Genomic DNA, 20135 nt, shown 5'->3' on the forward strand with positions numbered 1-20135 from the left:
AATGAGTGATACTTTTGAGTAATGCAATCTAAGCTGGGATCAAGTGTTAGAAAAACTAAAAGGGGTTGGCAACATTCTCATCTAAAGAAATGTGCTGAGGACATGATATTGTACAGATAGTTGAATAGAGAAGGAGACCATTTTTTCCTCGTTGGTTGAATGTCCTGGAAGTTGTATCGGTACCTGTTACACATTTATGGCAAACATCCAATGATGCCATCTCTTATTGTTGCTTTCGGGTTTTGTCGAATAGTGGCCCATGACCATAAAAGGTTGTTCATCCCTTCACGAAGACCACCACTGATCACATACCCTGTTAGTACATATAGACTTAATAGAGGTAGGGCCCCCCTACAATGGCACTGATTGGTGAGCCACTTGTTAGAAGTCGCAGGGTATCTAAGCAGAACATGGATGGTGATTCATAACAGCCAAGTAATGCTGGATTTCCTATAAACTCCTTGATGAGGCTGATACCAGATGATCACCAAGGGATGAGAAAATCCAAGGCACATGTCAGGCAACTGGTCAGGCAACATGTCATTTAAAAAAATAAATAAATATAAAAAAGGTTCTCATTGGGAGACCACCCTTTGTAAAGCCGAGTTCACATATCTATGTTTCGCGTACAGACGTCAATATACAGACGTCGGTCTCCTGATCTGAACTCAACAGCTGCACATATGCCTATGAGGGTGTCATGTTGAGTTTGGCTCAGGAGACTGTTGTGTGAATTTGACCTTATGAAAAAATATTGGATTGTTAATTAAAAGTGAAAAGTTTTGCATCCTAAATATTATGTATTGTTACTTTGGTGGCACTGAAGCTTTTCCACAGCATTGTATATAGATGGTAATCACTCACTTTAGTGCCTGTCCCTCAGAATTAAAAAGTGGTCTCACATCCAATTCCCATGTGAATAGCTGTAATTGGACATGGAATAATCAGTACAGTTTAACACTAGAATGTTTTCCTTTTAGTAAGTAGAAATCTTAAAGACTAAAGCGTCATTTACATTTTTTCACAAATCCATAGTGCATATGAAATAATCAACTATGTAATATATCTTATTGGAGAAATCTGCTTCTCCTCCTGGGTTGATCCTTTAAGCTAAGTGCCCACGATGCAGAAATGCTGCTGATTTTTTTCTGCATCTCCCTGGCAGGAAAAAACACATGCGGATTTTACATGCTTTTTTCCTGCCAGGTAGAAGCGTTTGTCAAGCGTTTTTGCATGCATTTCTGCATGCGGGTTATCGAGCTCTTTTCCAAGCGATTTTTAGCATCACTTGGAAAGTGCTTGACAACTTGTTCACACTATATAAAGCCATGCAACCGGCATAGATTTATATAGTGTGACCAAGTTAATAGTTAAAAAAAGAATAAAAATGTTAAAAAAAAGCAAAAACATTATACTCCCCTTCTGATGGCCCGCAGTCTTCTCTCTGGTGCGTCCGGTCTCTTGTACGGCTCACGGTGATGTAAAAGGACCTTCCCATGTCATTTAGTCATGTGACAGGTCATGCGACTGCCGACGTCAGCGGTCGCGTGACCTGTCACATGACTAAATGATGTCATGGAAGGTCTTTTCACACCATCGCGAGCCACCGGGGAGCCAGGACGCACTGTACAGGAGACCGGGGGCCATCAGAAGGGGAGTATAATGTATATTTTTTATTTTTAATTCTTTTTTTTTTAACAGGTACCATGGTACCCGGTTCTGGATGAGTCTCCTCTTCTCTAGACCCGGGTACCATCCGCACATTGAATCGCTTAATATCCGCATGTGCACATGTAGTCATGCGAATATTAAGTGATTCAATGCAAGTCAATGGCGGCAATTACGCCGTGTGTCCGCAAAATTAATGGATTTTTCCCCAGCGGAAATTTCCGCAGCATGTGCACAACACATGCGGATTATCATTGGGGACCATGGGGCACATATTACCAAGCGTTTTTTAAGCGCTTTCGCTGTGGAAATTCCGCGGCAAAAACGCTTGAAAAACGCGTAGTGGGCACGCAGCCTTACTCTATATACAAAAGTAAAATCTATGTTCAGTGATGACAGATTTTCCCATTACTGAGATAGGAGATGGCAGTTGGTGCTTATAAAATTCTATGGAGGAGGGAGGAGCTTGAGATTCATTCTGCTGCAAGCTCTCCTGAAATGACAGTTACAGTTCTCCATAGAAACCTAAGAGCACCAACTGTCATCTCCTATCTCAGTAATGGGAAAATCTGTATTCTCTGAAGACAGATTTCACCCCAAAATAGATTTTTGTGAGTAAAAGATTAGCTCAGGATTAGAAGAAAAACTTAAAGGATTAGAAGGGAACACTTAAACAACAGAATATAGCTCCAAATAGATCAAACTTCTGTGAAAGCAAACTGTCCACTTAGGAAGCAACACTGATTGACAATCAATTTCACATGCTGTTGTGCAAAGGGAATAGACAATAGATGGAAATTATTGGCAATTATCAAGACACCCTCAATAAAGGAGTGGTTCTGCAGGTGGGGACCACATATCACATCTCAGTAAAAATGCTTTCTGGCTGATGTTTTGGTCACTTTTGAATGTTGGTTGTGCTTTCACACTCATGGTAGCATGAGACGGACTCTACAACCCACAGAAGTTGCTCAGGTAGTGCAGCTCATCCAGGATGGCACATCAATGCGAACTGTGGCAAGAAGGTTTGCTGTGTCTGTCAGTGTAGTGTCCAGAGGCTGGAGGTGCTACCAGGAGACAGGCCAGTGCTCCAGGAGATGTGGAGGGGGCCGTAGGAGGGCAACAACCCAGCAGCAGGACCGCTATCTCCGCCTTTGTGCAAGGAAGAACAGGAGGAGCACTGCCAGAGCCCTGCAAAATAACCTCCAGCAGGTCACAAATGTGCATGTGTCCGCACAAACTGTTAGAAACCGACTCCATGAGGGTGGTATGAGGGCCCGACGTCCACAGATGGGGGTTGTGCTCACAGCCCAACACCGTGCAGGACGCTTGGCATTTGCCACAGAACACCAGGATTGGCAAAGTCACCACTGGCGCCCTGTGCTCTTCACAGATGAAAGCAGGTTTACACTGAGCACATGTGACAGACTTGACAGAGTCTGGAGACGCCGTGGAGAGCGATCTGCTGCCTGCAACATCCTTCAGCATGACCGGTTTGGCAGTGGGTCAGTAATGTGGGGTGGCATTTCTTTGGAGGGCCGCACAGCCCTCCATGTGCTCGCCAGAGGTATCCTGACTTCCATTAGGTACCGAGATGAGATCCTCAGAACCCTTGTGAGACCATATGCTGGTGCGGTTGGCCCTGGGTTCCTCCTAATGCAGGACAATGCCAGACCTCATGTGGCTGGAGTGTGTCAGCAGTTCCTGCAAGATGAAGGCATTGAAGCTATGGACTGGCACGCCCGTTCCCCAGACCTGAATCTGATTGAGCCCATCTGGGACATCATGTCTCGCTCCATCCACCAACGTCACGTTGCACCACAGACTGTCCAGGAGTTGGCGGATGCTTTAGTCCAGGTCTGGGAGGAGATCCCACAGGAGACCATCATCAACCTCATCAGGAGCATGCCCAGGCGTTGTAGGGAGGTCATACAGGCACGTGGAGGCCACACACAATACTGAGCCTCATTTTGACTTGTTTTAAGGACATTACATCAAAGTTGGATCAGCCTGTAGTGTGTTTTTCCACTTTAATTTTGGGGGTGACTCCAAATCCAGGCCTCCATTGGTTAATAAATGTGATTTCCATTGATGATTTTGTGTGATTTTGTTGTCAGCACATTCAACTTTGTACAGAACAAAGTATTCAATGAGAATATTTCATTCATTCAGATCTAGGATGTGTTATTTGAGTGTTCCCTTTATTTTTTTGAGCAGTGTGTGTATACAGTGGCGGCCAAAAGTATTGGCACCCCTGCAATTCTGTCAGATAATACTCAGTTTCTTCCTGAAAATGATTACAATCACAAATTCTTTGGTATTATTATCTTCATTTAATTTGCTTGCAAGGAAAAAACACAAAAGAGAATGAAGCAAAAATCAAATCATTGATCATTTCACACAAAACTTCAAAAATAGGCCAGAAAAAAGTATTGGCACCCTCAGTCTACTACTTGGTTGCACAAGCTTTAGCCAAAATAACTGCGAGCAACCGCTTCCGGTATCCATCAATGAGTTTCTTACAATGCTCGGCTGGAATTGTAGACCATTCTTCTTTGGCAAACTGCTGCAGGTCCCTGATATTTGAAGGGTGCCTTCTCCAAACTGCCATTTTGAGATCTCTCCACAGGTGTTCTATGGGATTCACGTCTGGACTCATTGCTGGCCACCTTAGAAGTCTCCATTGCTTTCTCTCAAACCATTTTATAGTGCTTATGGAAGTGTGTTTTGGGTTATCGTCCTGCTGGAAGACCCATGACCTCTGAGGGAGACCCAGCTTTCTCACACTGGGCCCTACATAATGCTGCAAAATTTGTTGGTAGTCTTCAGACTTCATAATGCCATGCACACGGTCAAGCAGTCCAGTGCCAGAGGCAGCAAAGCAACCCAAAAACATCAGAGAACCTCCGCCATGTTTGACTGTAGGGACCGTGTTCTTATCTTTGAATGCCTCTTTTTTTTTTTCCTGTACACTCTATGTTGATGCTTTTTCCCAAAAAGCTCTACTTTTGTCTCATCTGACCAGAGAACATTCTTTCACAACGTTTTAGGCTTTCTCAGGTAAGTTTTGGCAAACTCCAGCCTGGCTTTTTTATGTCTCGGGGTAAGAAGTGAGATCTTCCTGGGTATCCTACCATACAGTCCCTTTTCATTCAGACGCCGATGGATAGTACGGATTGACACTGTTGTACCCTAGGACTGCAGGGCAGCTTGAACTTGTTTGGATGTTAGTCGAGGTTCTTTATCCACCATCCGCACAATCTTGCGTTGAAATCTCTAGTCAATTTTTCTTTTCCGTCCACATCTAGGGAGGTTAGCCACAGTGCCATGGGCTTTAAACTTCTTGATGACACTGCGCACGGAAGACACAGGAACATTCAGGTCTTTGGAGATGGACTTGTAGCCTTGAGATTGCTTATGCTTCCTCACAATTTGGTTTCTCAAGTCCTCAGACAGTTCATTGGTCTTCTTTCTTTTCTCCATGCTCAATGTGGTACACACAAGGACACAGGACAGAGGTTGAGTCAACTTTAATCCATGTTAACTGGCTGCAAGAGTGATTTAGTTATTGCCAACACCTGTTAGGTGCCACAGGTAAGTTACAGGTGCTGTTAATTACACAAATTAGAGAAGCATCACATGATTTTTCAAACAGTGCCAATACTTTTGTCCACCCCCTTTTTTAGTTTTGGTGTGGAATCATATCCAATTTGGCTTTAGGACAATTCTTTTTGTGTTTTTTTCATTGAAGACAAATTAAATGAAGATAATACCAAAGAATTTGTGATTGCAATCATTTTCAGGAAGAAACTGAATATTATCTGACAGAATTGCAGGGGTGCCAATACTTTTGGCCACCACTGTGTATATGTGTGTGTGTGTGTATGTATATATATATATATATATATATATATATATATATATATATATATATATATATATATATATATATATATATATATATATATATATATATATATATATATATATATATATATATATATATATATATATACTGTATACACTACCGTTCAAAAGTTTGCAGTCATTTAGAAATGACATTATTTTTGAAAGAAAAGCACATTTTCTTTTCAATGAAGCTAACATTAAATTAATCAGAAATACACTCTATACATTGTTAATGTGGTAAATGACTATTCTAGCTGCAAACGTCTTGTTTTTATTGCATTATCTACATAGGTGTATAGAGGCCCATTTCCAACAACCACCACTCCAGTGATTTAATGGTACATTGTGTTTGTTAACTGTGTAAGAAGGCTAATGGATGTTTAGAAAACCCTTGCACAAGTATGTTAACCCAGCTGAAAGCGGTTTGGCTGATTTGAGAAGCTATAAAATTGATGTTCCTTTGAGCTAGTTGAGAATCTGGAGCATTACATTTGTTTGTTCTATGAAACTCTCAAAATGGCCAGAAAAAGAGCACGTTCATGTGAAACTCGACAGTCTGTTCTTGTTCTTAGAAATGAAGGCTATTCCATTTGAGAAATTGCCAAGAAACTGAAGATTTCCTACAGCAGTGTGTACTACTCCCTTCAGAGGAGAGCACAATCAAGCTCTAACCAGAGTAGAAAGAGAAGTGGGAGGCCCCCCTGCACAACTGAGCAACAAGACAAGTACATTAAAGTCTCTAGTTTGAGAAATCAACGCCTCACAGCTCTTCAACTGGCAGCTTCATTAAATAGTATACGCAAAACGCCAATGTCACCGTCTACAGTGAAGAGGCGACTCCGGGATGCTGGCCTTCAGGTCAAAGTGACAACGAAAAAGCCATATCTGAGACTGGCTAATAAAAGGAAAAGATTAATATGGGCAAAAGAACGCAGGCATTGGACAGAGGAAGATTGGAAAAAAAATTTTTGGACATACGAATCAAAGTTTGAGGTGTTTGGATCACACAGAAGAACATTTGTGAGATGCTGAACAACTGAAAAGAAGAGTGCCTGACGCCATCTGTCAAGCATGGTGGAGGCAATGTGATGGTCTGGGGTTGCTTTGGTGCTGGTAAAGTGGGGGATTTGTACAAGGTAAATGGGATTTTGAATAAGGAAGGCTATCACTCCATTTTGCAACGCCATGCCATACCCTGTGGACAGCGCTTGATTGGAGCCAATTTCATCCTACAAACAGGACAATGACCCAAAGCACTGTATTTGAGTGTGCCTCAATTTTAGTACATTTAATATGTGTATACACACACACACGTTATAATATAGTGTGTGTGTGTGTGTGTGTGTGTGTGTGTGTATACATATTAAATGTACTAAAATTGAGGCTGTAGTACAGATATCTGACGTTTCCTTCATTGCTTTAATAGCTCCGAAATTTAATCTGCAGTTTCCTTTGTTCAGGGTTTTTTCATAATGTAATACTTTGACACATAATTTGATTTTGTAACATGGCAGATTTTCAATTTGAATGCCTTGTAAGAATTTTATTATGACTTGAGTCTATGGAGATAACTTGTAATACTATAAAATGATACAGTGATTCACACCCTGAAATTCCACAGCTTGTTATACTTGCCTTGGGAAGGTTGATTTTTCAGTTCTCTCACAATTTGCGTTGTAGCATTATTTTACATGGGGATGTTGGGTGGGAAGAAATACACTCTAATATATTCTTATTCCTCTGTTGGGAACATTTGATTTCTCTACATTTTCATTAAATCGAAAAAAAAGAAAAGTTAACCAATTGTGCGGCTAAAATTGCTTATACAGTCATGGCCAAAAATGTTGGCACCCTTTAAATTATTCCAGAAAATGAAGTATTTCTCCTAGAAAATTATTGCAGTTACACATGTTTTGTTATACACATGTTTATTTCCTTTGTGTGACACATCCCTGGAATCATACCACCGGTGCAACTGTACCAGGGCCCGGAGGTGAAGGGGGGGCCCTTGCAGGCAGGAACGTACTGTCAATAGTGGCAGACCACTCTGGGCATATGGGGCCACTCAGTCAAGATTACGGGCGGGATTGAGAGGGGCTCAATGTCAAGCAACACTGGTCCCCTCTCACTCCCACCCATAATCAATTTGACCCAGAGCCGGGGAGAGATCAGTGCGCAGAGTGCAGGGATTCAAAAAAGGGGCGTATTATGCAGGGAGGGAGACGCTGGCCAATGAACACTTTCCCCACCAACCTGTTGAGAGTGCTCACTGGCTGCCGTCTCTGGCCTCCTGCATGGCATGTCCCAATAGTGAATACTCACCTATAGTCAGAGGACCTGGGCACACACCACACTGAGGACAATAGTGGAGGAAGAGCAGGACTGACTGTGTGCATTCTGCTTCCTCCACTGTTCCATTCCAATTAGCATCTTTCAGAGAAGAGGTGGGTGGAGGATTGCTCACTGCATGGGGAAGCACAGGACAGCACTGCAGTAGGCAGCTGGTGTCAGACAGTCGTCTCTGCTGTTTCCCCATCCCCCATAGTGGCTTCTGCAGCCCTCTCCAACTGATCTCTGAGCTATGTGGCCGACTTCCTACACAGCTCATCTGAACACCTGATATAGATTAGTACTTGTGTGTATGTTTATGTATATATGTGTGTGTGTGTGTATATGTGTGTGTATTACGTTATATATGTGTGCGTATGTACAGTGTGAGTATGTACGGTATGTGTGTATGTGAACATATCTGTTTTTGGTTCATGTATGATACTGTAATTGTAAAGAATAGGAAAATAAACCTGGCTCTTTAAAGGGTTATTCACCAAATAATCATGTTATCCCAAATCCATCAGATCAGGGATAACTTGCTGATCACTGGGGATTCGACCACTGGGCCCCCCAGAGCTTTCTGAGAACGGGGCTCTGCAGTCTCGTCCTGAATGAAGAAGAGTTGTGCCTGCTTGGCCTCTGCTCTATTTATTATCTATAGGGCCCAAGGTTCCAGGGGTCCCATTGCCAGATTGCCCTCATCATAAGCAGCGTGCCGGACAGGGAGGGGGGCCCAGACACATTTCTTGCACAGGGGCCCCAAGCTGTCCGTGTCCGTCCCTGACCCTTACATTATTCTGTTATCAGATTAAGTAGCTGACAGAATCCCTTTAAAAGACCATCGATCAGCTACATGCCATTTAGACTGGACAACAAACGTTCTGTAGACACAATGACTGTTATACTATCTTTCTGTGTGTTTAAGACCAGCAATCGCTATCAATCTTTAATCGAGTGATGTGTCATGGCCCAAGTCAACGTGTAGCTATAGTCTCAAACATCAAGTGTGCTGGCACAGGACTATGTGCTGCCGAAAATAATGAATTCGAAGCTTCCTTAACAAGTTTAGGCCTGGATCATTTCTGTCTGTTCATGACCAGGCACATTTTCAGGTTTTTTCATACAACTCTAGAAATGTTTTTCTTTTTCTCGTTAGGATATTTAAATTATTTGTGTGTCTCTCTCTGATCCTTGTGTATATAAGACTAGGAAGGCAGAGGGGCGGTAGTAAACCATCTCTGCCTTCTTTATGGTAAGGCTGGATGTGTCTGATAGCAGACTCCGTGCAGCTGCTAACGCTGCAATATTGTTCTAAAATGTCATTGCAGAGTTTATATGCTGACCACCCAAATGTTTACAGGGTTTTTATTTTTTATTTTTTGGTAGGTCCGGAATCAATTAAAAATTATTACACCAATGAACATTTCGCCGGCCTGCTTAAACATATTGATAGTCAGGAACAAGCGTTCCTACGGCCTTAAGCCTTAAAGGGGCTTTTGCCTAATCAGAATTGATTTACCTATCCACAGTATCAGTAAGTGTCTGATCACTGGAGAGCTGACCGCTAGGACCTCCACCGATCACAAGAACCAGGCTGTGGATGAAGTCATTATGTGCATGTGGGATCACTGCTCCTTGCACTGTATATTGGTCTAATGGAGGCCAGCTCACAATATAGTTTCCGCCTCAATAAATAATGAGCTTGCTTCTTTCTGTAAATGTATTAACTTACAAAATGGAAGGAATAGAACTAAGCAACAGCACATGTGAAAAAGACTTGGGTATACTAATAGATCACAGACTGCACATGAGTCAACAGTGTGATGCAGCAGCAAAAAAGGCAAACACAATTCTGGGATGTATTAAGAGAAGCATAGAGTTTAGATCACATGAAGTAATTATCCTCCTCTATTTTTCCTTGGTCAGGCCCCATCTGGAATAATGTGTCCAGTTCTGGGCACCACATTTTAAAAAATACATTGAAAAACTGGAGCAAGAGCTACCAGGATGGTGAGTGGACTGAAAACTATGTCCTTTGAGGAGCGATTACAGGATCTGGGAATGTTTAGCTTGCAAAAAACAAGGCTAAGAGGAGACTTAACAGCTGTCTACAAATATCTAAAGGGCTGTCAGTGTAGAGGGTTCATCCTTAAGGCCCCGTCACACATAACGAGATCGCTAGCGAGATCGTTGATACGTCACGGTTTTTGTGACGCAATAGCGATCTCACTAGCGATCTCGTTATGTCGGACAGGTAGTAACGATCAGGCCCCTGCTGTGAGATCGCTGATCGTTACAAAGCTTCCTGGACCATTCCTGGGTCGTTGCGCTCCCGCTGGGCAGTGTGCATCGCTGTATGTGACACCTAACCAACGAACTCGTTAGCAATTCAGAACTGAGACACGTAGGCGTGCATAAATTGGACTTTTCCGCGCCCCTCGTCCCCGATTGGTGGTTGCTACAGCGGTCTCATTTTCCGCCGTGCATAAAGAAGGCAACAGAATAGCGATTCCATCCTTTGTTTCTGACCTCGTGCTGGATTGCAGATCCTAGCAGAATTCTCCGGGCTGTTGATATCCGTTCATACGACTGAGTCCTGATTTTGCGTAATTTTATGCACGCCTTTGTGACACAGTACAGTCCCTATCAAGGTGTGGATTGTTGAAATAGCTGCTGTGTGAATGCGTCCCAACGACCGCCGAGATCGTTAGTTAGATCGCTGGTGCGGCCGAAATCGTTGGGAAGTTCTGCATGTTTGACAGCTCCCCAGCGATCACGAAACTACTCTCCAGCGATCCCAAAACCGTGACGTAATAACGATCTCGCTAGCGATCTCGTTATGTGTGACGGGTCCTTTACTCTCATTTGCACATGGAAACAGACGAAACAATGGGATGAAACTGAAAGGGAGAAGATGCAGATTAGAGAAAACTTTTTGACAGTGAGGGTGATTAATGAGTGGATCTGGCGGCCATGAGAGGTGATGAGTTCTCCTTCAATGGAAGTCTTCAAACAGAGGCTGGACAGATATCTGTCTGAGATGGTTTAGTGAATCCTGCACTGAGCAGGTGGTTGGACATTATGACCCTGGAGGTCCCCTCCAACTCTAACATTCTATGATTCTATCTACCACTACTTTGAGTATAGGTGGAAATTGGAGTATATAGTTTGAAAGTTGTTTTTTTTCTAAAGCTAAATACTAAAAAAATGTGAAACATTTTACAATATATTTTTGTGCTGCTGTCCTATTTATTGCATGGATGATTAAACACTAGCCCCTCTAATTTCTGGTGTTTTGGTGTTTGGCTGGTATGTAAAGTATGTCTATCTGCATTTAAATGAGTGGCTCCAAGACAATCAGATTATATAGCAGTTACTTTGGTGAGAATATAACTGGAGCGAAATGGAAACTTCATTTTAAGTCTAATATTAGACCCTGCTTTGGAAAATTCCTTTTAAATGATCACAAGCTGAGAATAGCTAAAGAATTTCAACTTTCAGCAAACACATTCACCAAGAATTTTTAACCACTTACGACAGACCATGGGAAAATTATATTTATTGCGTTACCCTCATTGTTTATATCGCCTGGACAGAGAGATCTTTGGTCCCGGAATGGTTTTGTATTTGGGCTATTTTAGCCTTGTACAGTATATTTTTGTCGCAATTTATTTCAGTTTTCCTTCCATGTTGGAAAATTTGTGCTATTTTGGTTGAATGCCATACATGGCAGGCCTTCACAGACTGGATGCAAGGCTTTACTTTCTTGGCATGGTGCGGGAAAGTCTTTAGCTTTCATGTACAGTATTTATGAGGCTGTGATAACTTTTCATAGGATAGAATGGTTGGCCAAGGATTTCTTGTCAACTTTCTTTTGTTATTTTGCTTTTTTTCCATTTGGTAACCGTGTTCTTCTTTACCAGATGAATGAGTTTCATGGAGATGAGTAGTAGCTCTGAAGTCCATCTTACGTAGAAACTTAAGACTGGAAAGGAAATATCTGACAACAGTATGACCGCTATCATATGTTCAGCTTTAGACTTCCTATTGCTGAATTATGAGGCATTTTTCAGTTCACTTGACAGTTTGTCCAAAGTCGAAGACCCCTTTAATTTAATTTCAGTCTCCTATTGTCAGATGAACTTCCTAACAAGAACTCGACCACAGAGTGTCCACCACCTGAGACCGCCAATAATCCGCTGTAATCAGTGTGGGAACCTTTTTATAGCAGGTCTCTATATTCTCCTGCAGCACCTCTAGAGGAGAAATGAGGCATTGACATAGGTCCTCCAGGGCAAGAGTTGTCTTCTCTACTTTGGATAATCTTGATATGAGTAGAGAAGGGGGCTGAATGCCATATCTGCTTTATTTACTCCTAATTCTCTAACATGGCATGTAAAAAAATAAAAACCTCATCTACACTTGGCAGGAAAAAATGAACACAAATGATGAAATTCCCCAGAAATGCAATCCATTTTTTTTCCTTTTATTGTAGATTTCAACTTTTTACTTTCTCATGATGAGTTTTTAGTGAGTTTTTTTTCTAAAATTCAGCATACTTGAAAGAGAAATTGATGCTTACAGATTCTCAAAAATGAACCACAGGATTTTCAAAAAATGCACCACTGGTCAGTTAATGCAGCATAAAAAAAGTGTACACGAGATTTCTATAAATCCCTTCCACTTTGCTAGAACTGTACAGCACTGCATTTTTTGTGCAGCGTTAAAAAGTCACCAAAAACGCATTCTGGGAACGGAGACCCTGATTCATGAATACCGGCATTGTTCTTGATGAAGGAGGCATGTGTCGTCCTGATTCATTAAGATCAGGACTGTCTGACATGTACTCCAGTCGGGGGACTAGAGTAAAATTTCTGGTGTTAGGAATATGCCACAACTTGTCATGAATTAGTCCAGTTGTGGCATCACGCTCTCGTCCCACCCCAGCTATGCCCATTTTGACAGAGCAGGACGAAATTGACAGGAAACAGCCAAAAGTCACAAATTTTTGCACAACTCCATGTTGTGCAAAAATTTTCAGACTTCAAAGCAACTTAGACAGAATTCTAGCATAATTGTTTTGATGAATCGGGGACCTAAATCTTTACAACACAAAAGGTAAAATTGATGGCAAAATTTCCATAAAATACGAAATACCCTTAAAGGTGGTCCCTGATGTGTGACCTGCATGTATCAGACCTTTTTTATATGCTGGATGCCTATCTAGTGCAAAACTAATGCCTACGAGTGACAGTCACAGTTTTAAGATCGCTGATCTATAACCATCCACCGACTTCTCCAGTACTGCACTCACACCCAAGAATACCATACCTCATTGTAACATAGTAACTTCCGACCTCTCAAATTGGAATTTTTGGACTTCTTTATTTAAGCTTCCCCTGTATTATTACTTTTCTCATTTCCTTGTTATGCAATATGCTGTAATTTAGATCGAAAGCTCTTGTAAGCAACGCTGTCTTCTAGTTCTGTATTGTGTGTTTGTTTTTTTTATTTCTTAATTCAAAATCAGAGAGATCCTTATCAGTAATTCTATTTTTCTAGGCAAATCCCACCTGGCAATAGTACAGCGGGTGAACAATGAAGGAGAAGGGGACCCATTTTATGAAGTCCTTGGAATTGTTACCTTGGAAGATGTTATAGAAGAAATTATCAAATCTGAAATCCTAGATGAAACAGATTTATACAGTGAGTATAATCTCTCCCTACTTAGCCTGATTGACAACTCTTCAGTGTCCTTCCTCAATGTTGCTGCGGAGATCTCACACTACTCAGTACAAGCTGTAGCTGTCAGTTAGACTGGATGGGAGGCAATTATAGTAGCACTCCAACTTAAGTTTTTTATTAATTAAATGTGTATGTATGCGCATGTAGTGTGAGTGTAATAATATGTAATGGGCAGCACAGTGGCTCAGTGGTTAGCACCACAATGCTGGGGTCCTGGGTTCAAATCCCACCAAGGACAACATCTGCAAGGAGTTTGTATGTTCTCTCCGTGTTTGTGTGGGTTTCCTTCCACACTCCAAAGGCATACTTTGGAGTATCTGAACCTCGATCTTGAAAAAAATTCTCTTTCTCATTCTCTCTCGCTCTTTCTCATTCTCTCTCTCGCTCTTTCTCATTCTCTCTCTCTCGCTCTTTCTCATTCTCTCTCTCGCTCTTTCTCATTCTCTCTCTCGCTCTTTCTCATTCTCTCTCTCGCTCTTTCTCATTCTCTCTCTCGCTCTTTCTCATTCTCTCTCTTGCTCTTTCTCATTCTCTCTCTTGCTCTTGCTCTTTCTCGCTCTCGCTCTTTCTCATTCTCTCTCGCTCTCGCTCTTTCTCATTCTCTCTCGCTCTTTCTCATTCTCGCTCTCGCTCTTTCTCATTCTCTCTCTCGCTCTTTCTCATTCTCGCTCTCGCTCTTTCTCATTCTCTCTCTCGCTCTTTCTCATTCTCTCTCTCGCTCTTTCTCATTCTCTCTCTCGCTCTTTCTCATTCTCTCTCTCTCGCTCTTTCTCATTCTCTCTCTCTCGCTCTTTCTCATTCTCTCTCTCTCGCTCTTTCTCATTCTCTCTCTCTGGCTCTTTCTCATTCTCTCTCTCTCTCTCTGGCTCTTTCTCATTCTCTCTGGCTCTCTCATTCTCTCTCGCTCTCTCATTCTCTCTCGCTCTCTCATTCTCTCTCGCTCTCTCATTCTCGCTCTCACTCTTTCTCATTCTCTCTCTCGCTCTTTCTCATTCTCTCTCTCGCTCTTTCTCATTCTCTCTCTCGCTCTTTCTCATTCTCTCTCTCGCTCTTTCTCATTCTCTCTCTCTCGCTCTTTCTCATTCTCTCTCTCTCGCTCTTTCTCATTCTCTCTCTCGCTCTCTCATTCTCTCTCGCTCTCTCATTCTCGCTCTCGCTCTTTCTCATTCTCGCTCTTTCTCATTCTCGCTCTCGCTCTTTCTCATTCTCTCTCGCTCTTTCTCATTCTCGCTCTCGCTCTTTCTCATTCTCTCTCTCGCTCTTTCTCATTCTCTCTCTCGCTCTTTCTCATTCTCTCTCTCGCTCTTTCTCATTCTCTCTCTCTCGCTCTTTCTCATTCTCTCTCTCTCGCTCTTTCTCATTCTCTCTCTCTCGCTCTTTCTCATTCTCTCTCTCTCGCTCTTTCTCATTCTCTCTCTCTCGCTCTTTCTCATTCTCTCTCTCTGGCTCTCTCTCATTCTCTCTCTCTCTCTCATTCTCTCTCGCTCTCTCATTCTCTCTCGCTCTCTCATTCTCTCTCGCTCTCTCATTCTCTCTCGCTCTCTCATTCTCTCTCGCTCTCTCATTCTCTCTCGCTCTCTCATTCTCTCTCGCTCTCTCATTCTCTCTCGCTCTTTCTCATTCTCGCTCTTTCTCATTCTCTCGCTCTTTCTCATTCTCTCGCTCTTTCTCATTCTCTCTCGCTCTTTCTCATTCTCTCTCGCTCTTTCTCATTCTCTCTCGCTCTTTCTCATTCTCTCTCGCTCTTTCTCATTCTCTCTCGCTCTTTCTCATTCTCTCTCGCTCTTTCTCATTCTCGCTCTTTCTCATTCTCGCTCTCGCTCTTTCTCATTCTCGCTCTCGCTCTTTCTCATTCTCGCTCTCGCTCTTTCTCATTCTCGCTCTCGCTCTTTCTCATTCTCGCTCTCGCTCTTTCTCATTCTCTCTCTCGCTCTTTCTCATTCTCTCTCTCGCTCTTTCTCATTCTCGCTCTCGCTCTTTCTCATTCTCTCTCTCGCTCTTTCTCATTCTCTCTCTCGCTCTTTCTCATTCTCTCTCTCGCTCTATCTCATTCTCTCTATCGCTCTTTCTCATTCTCTCTCTCGCTCTTTCTCATTCTCTCTCGCTCTTTCTCATTCTCTCTCGCTCTTTCTCATTCTCTCTCGCTCTTTCTCATTCTCGCTCTTTCTCATTCTCGCTCTTTCTCATTCTCGCTCTCGCTCTTTCTCATTCTCGCTCTCGCTCTTTCTCATTCTCTCTCTCGCTCTTTCTCATTCTCTCTCTCGCTCTTTCTCATTCTCTCTCTCGCTCTTTCTCATTCTCTCTCTCGCGCTTTCTCATTCTCTCTCTTGCGCTTTCTCATTCTCTCTCTCGCGCTTTCTCATTCTCTCTCTCGCTCTTTCTCATTCTCACTCTCGCTCTTTCTCATTCTCACTCTCGCTCTTTCTCATTCTCACTCTCGCTCTTTCTCATTCTCTCTCTCGCTCTTTCTCATTCTCTCTCTCGCTCTCGCTCTTTCTCATTCTCGCTCTTTCTCATTCTCGCTCTTTCTCATTCTCGCTCTTTCTCATTCTCGCTCTTTCTCATTCTCGCTCTTTCTCATTCTCGCTCTTTCTCATTCTCGCTCTTTCTCTCTCTCGCTCTTTCTCATTCTCTCTCTCGCTCTTTCTCATTCTCTCTCTCGCTCTTTCTCATTCTCTTTCTCATTCTCTTTCTCATTCTCTTTCTCATTCTCGCTCTTTCTCATTCTCGCTCTCGCTCTTTCTCATTCTCGCTCTCGCTCTTTCTCATTCTCTCTCTCGCTCTCTCTCATTCTCGCTCTCTCTCTCTCGCGCTTTCTCATTCTCGCTCTTTCTCTCTCTCGCTCTTTCTCATTCTCTCTCTCGCTCTTTCTCATTCTCTCTCTCGCTCTTTCTCATTCTCTTTCTCATTCTCTTTCTCATTCTCTTTCTCATTCTCGCTCTTTCTCATTCTCGCTCTCGCTCTTTCTCATTCTCGCTCTCGCTCTTTCTCATTCTCTCTCTCGCTCTCTCTCATTCTCGCTCTTTCTCATTCTCGCTCTTTCTCATTCTCGCTCTTTCTCATTCTCGCTCTTTCTCTCTCTCGCTCTTTCTCATTCTCTCTCTCGCTCTTTCTCATTCTCTCTCTCGCTCTTTCTCATTCTCTCTCTCGCTCTTTCTCATTCTCTCTCTCGCTCTTTCTCATTCTCTCTCTCGCTCTTTCTCATTCTCTCTCTCGCTCTTTCTCATTGGCTCTTTCTCATTCTCTTTCTCATTCTCGCTCTTTCTCATTCTCGCTCTCGCTCTTTCTCATTCTCTCTCTCGCTCTTTCTCATTCTCTCTCTCGCTCTTTCTCTCTCTCGCTCTTTCTCTCTCTCGCTCTTTCTCTCTCTCGCTCTTTCTCATTCTCGCTCTTTCTCATTCTCTCTCTCGCTCTTGCTCTTTCTCGCTCTCGCTCTTTCTCATTCTCTCTCTCGCTCTTTCTCATTCTCTCTCTCGCTCTTTCTCATTCTCTCTCTCGCTCTTTCTCATTGGCTCTTTCTCATTCTCTTTCTCATTCTCGCTCTTTCTCATTCTCGCTCTCGCTCTTTCTCATTCTCTCTCTCGCTCTTTCTCATTCTCTCTCTCGCTCTTTCTCTCTCTCGCTCTTTCTCATTCTCGCTCTTTCTCATTCTCTCTCTCGCTCTTTCTCATTCTCTCTCTCGCTCTTTCTCATTCTCTCTCTCGCTCTTTCTCATTCTCTCTCTCGCTCTTTCTCATTCTCTCTCTCGCTCTTTCTCATTCTCTCTCTCGCTCTTTCTCATTGGCTCTTTCTCATTCTCTTTCTCATTCTCGCTCTTTCTCATTCTCGCTCTCGCTCTTTCTCATTCTCTCTCTCGCTCTTTCTCTCTCTCGCTCTTTCTCATTCTCGCTCTTTCTCATTCTCTCTCTCGCTCTTGCTCTTTGTCGCTCTCGCTCTTTCTCATTCTCGCTCTCGCTCTTTCTCATTCTCGCTCTCGCTCTTTCTCATTCTCTCTCTCGCTCCTTCTCTGGTCTGCCCGGTGGCTCGCAGTGGTGTAAAAGGACCTTCCATGATGTCATTTAGTCATGTGACAGGTCACGCGACCGCCGACGTCAGCGGTTGCTTGACCTGTCACATGACTAATGATGTCATGGAAGGTCCTTTTACACCATCACAAGCCACCGGGGAGCCTGGACGCATCATAGAGGAGACCGGGAGACATCGGAAGGTGAGTATAATGTTTTGGTTTTTTTTTTTTAATTTTTATTTTAGTTTTTTTAACTACAGGTACTATGGTACCCGGGTCTGGATGAGAGTCTCCTCTTCTCCAGACCCGGGTACCATCCGCACATTGAATCGCTTAATATCCGCATGTGCACATGTAGTCATGCGGATATTAAACGATTCAATGCAAGTCAGTGGCGGTGAAAACGCAGCACTTCCGCAAAATAATTGGTAGTGCTGCGTTTTTTTCCGCAATGATAATCCGCAGCGGAAATTTCCACAGCATGTCCACAGTACATGGGGATTATCATTGGGGAACATGGCAGACCTTCTACCAAGCGTTTTTTAAGCGTTTTCGCAGTGGATTTGCCGCTGCGGAAATGCTTAAAAAAACGCATAGTGGCCACACAGCCTAAAAGTAAACCATGGCTTTACATTAATATCAGACATCCCTGGTGGTCTAGTTTAATTGATGGGTTTATTTTTTGCATTTCTACATTTTTAGAGAATTTATCAGGTTAATTCTTGCTCTACTTGTAGCTGTAAGGGTAATAGTCGTTTTAGATTATGAAGTGGTTAAGCATCTGAATGTACTGAATAGCTCAGCCCAGCCAAAGGTGCACAATGCTCCTGTGCTTGGTTTGAACAGTCATTTTGTGCTGACAGGATCACTTTAACGTCTTTCATAGTTGAATAAAATCAATTAAAAAGAAAAAAAAAGGATAAACCAAGGGGCAGACGTTTAAAGGGATCCTGTCAGCACAAAATGACTGTTCAAACTAAGCACCGACACTTTGTGCACTTTTCGCTTGACTGAGCAATGCAGGATGCGTGCTACTTGTTTTCCATCAATTTCTACCCTCCTCTTCTTTCATTGACCGTTTTGGGTTTACAGAATCCAGAGGAGGGCGGAGATGGATGAAAAATAAATTGAGGGAGGAGATGCAGTGTGCTGCTCGGCCACATCAAGGGTGTACAAAGTGCCTGTGCTTGGTTTGAACAGTCAGGATCCCTTTAACGTCTGCCTGCATGGTTTATCCTTTTTTTTTTTTTATTTATTTTCTTTTTAATTTTATTCACTCAAATTTTAATAACTGTGTTCTGCTCATGTCCTGGCAACTCTTCCCCTTGTAATGTATGGGGGATGATGTAATGTGAACACTGCCTTAATCGTCCACTTCTTATTACCCTGGATCTGTGACATGATTGCTGCTCTGTTATCCCCACACTCCTGAGCACGGCGCGTTTCTGCTGCCGTCGTGTTCTACGCTGTTTTTGTCTCTGCCCTCCATTTATGATCATGTATAATGTTGTCTCTGCATCTCCTGGATAACACATTTGTTTTGTTTTTTTTTTCTTCTTTTTTTCTTTAATTGTACTAGCCGATAACAGAACAAAAAAGAAAATCACCCATCGAGAGAGAAAACAAGATTTCTCGGCTTTTAAGCAAACGGACAACGAGATGAAGGTTAAAATCTCCCCCCAGCTTCTCCTGGCTATGCACCGTTTCCTAGCAACAGGCGAGTGGGGCTTATCACAGCGTGAGATCACGAACAATCTCCACACCGACTCCGCCGAGGGGAGCGAGGCTGGAGCCGTGCCCAACCATACCTCTGCGCACACGTGCTCTGCTCTCACTTCCTCTGTGCAGTAGTGGCAAGCTTCTCTGCCCGAGGCAGGGTCGGCCGCAGGGTCACACTTTTCCATAATAAGGAGGAAGGAAAAAAAGTGCAAAAAAAAAAGCCGGGGGTGATGAGAACATTTTTGGCATCTTTCACATTTTTTTTAGCATGAGTTTGATCATTAGTGCCTGGGAAGGTTGCATCATACACCTTAATAGTGACCTGATCTGCTGAAAATGGTCTCTGATCTGCGGGCAGGATCTGACTGATGGGCATAATTATGGGAAAAGTATCAGTAAGATTTTATTCATTGAAATCTCTGGTGCTTGTATGTATGGGAGTCCAGTGGGCGGTCCGATTTGTCACCAGTAGTCAGAGATGGATATTAATCGCTAGTAGGACCGCCCATTGGACCCTTATATTTTATGCATTGAAATCTCTGGTGCTTGTATGTATGGGAGTCCAGTGGGCGGTCCTATTTGTGATCGGTAGTCAGAGATGGATATCAATCGCTAGTAGGACCGCCCACTGGACCCTTATATTTTATTCATTTAAATCCATGGTGTTTGTATGTATAGGAGTCATGTTGGCGGCCCTACTAGTGATAGGTAGTGTTCCCTGTTCATAGAGATGGATATCAATCACTAGTGGGACCGC

At 42.9% G+C, this 20135-nt stretch overlaps 1 protein-coding gene across 2 annotated transcripts in view; it reads left to right on the plus strand.

The window, feature by feature from the left end:
- CNNM2 (cyclin and CBS domain divalent metal cation transport mediator 2) overlaps positions 1 to 20135 on the plus strand; it is a 119138-nt gene that overhangs the window by 67466 nt on the left and 31537 nt on the right. For both annotated transcript variants that reach the window (XM_073685328.1, XM_073685329.1), the window contains exons 2-3: positions 13471 to 13614; positions 19239 to 19376. In XM_073685328.1, the coding sequence (XP_073541429.1) occupies positions 13471 to 13614; positions 19239 to 19376 (282 nt within the window). The remainder of the gene's footprint in view (positions 1 to 13470; positions 13615 to 19238; positions 19377 to 20135) is intronic.

Source organism: Phyllobates terribilis, unplaced genomic scaffold (assembly GCF_046119375.1).
Source record: "Phyllobates terribilis strain yellow unplaced genomic scaffold, ASM4611937v1 Scaffold_5__5_contigs__length_657084704, whole genome shotgun sequence".
NCBI classification, from domain to species: Eukaryota; Metazoa; Chordata; class Amphibia; order Anura; family Dendrobatidae; genus Phyllobates; species Phyllobates terribilis.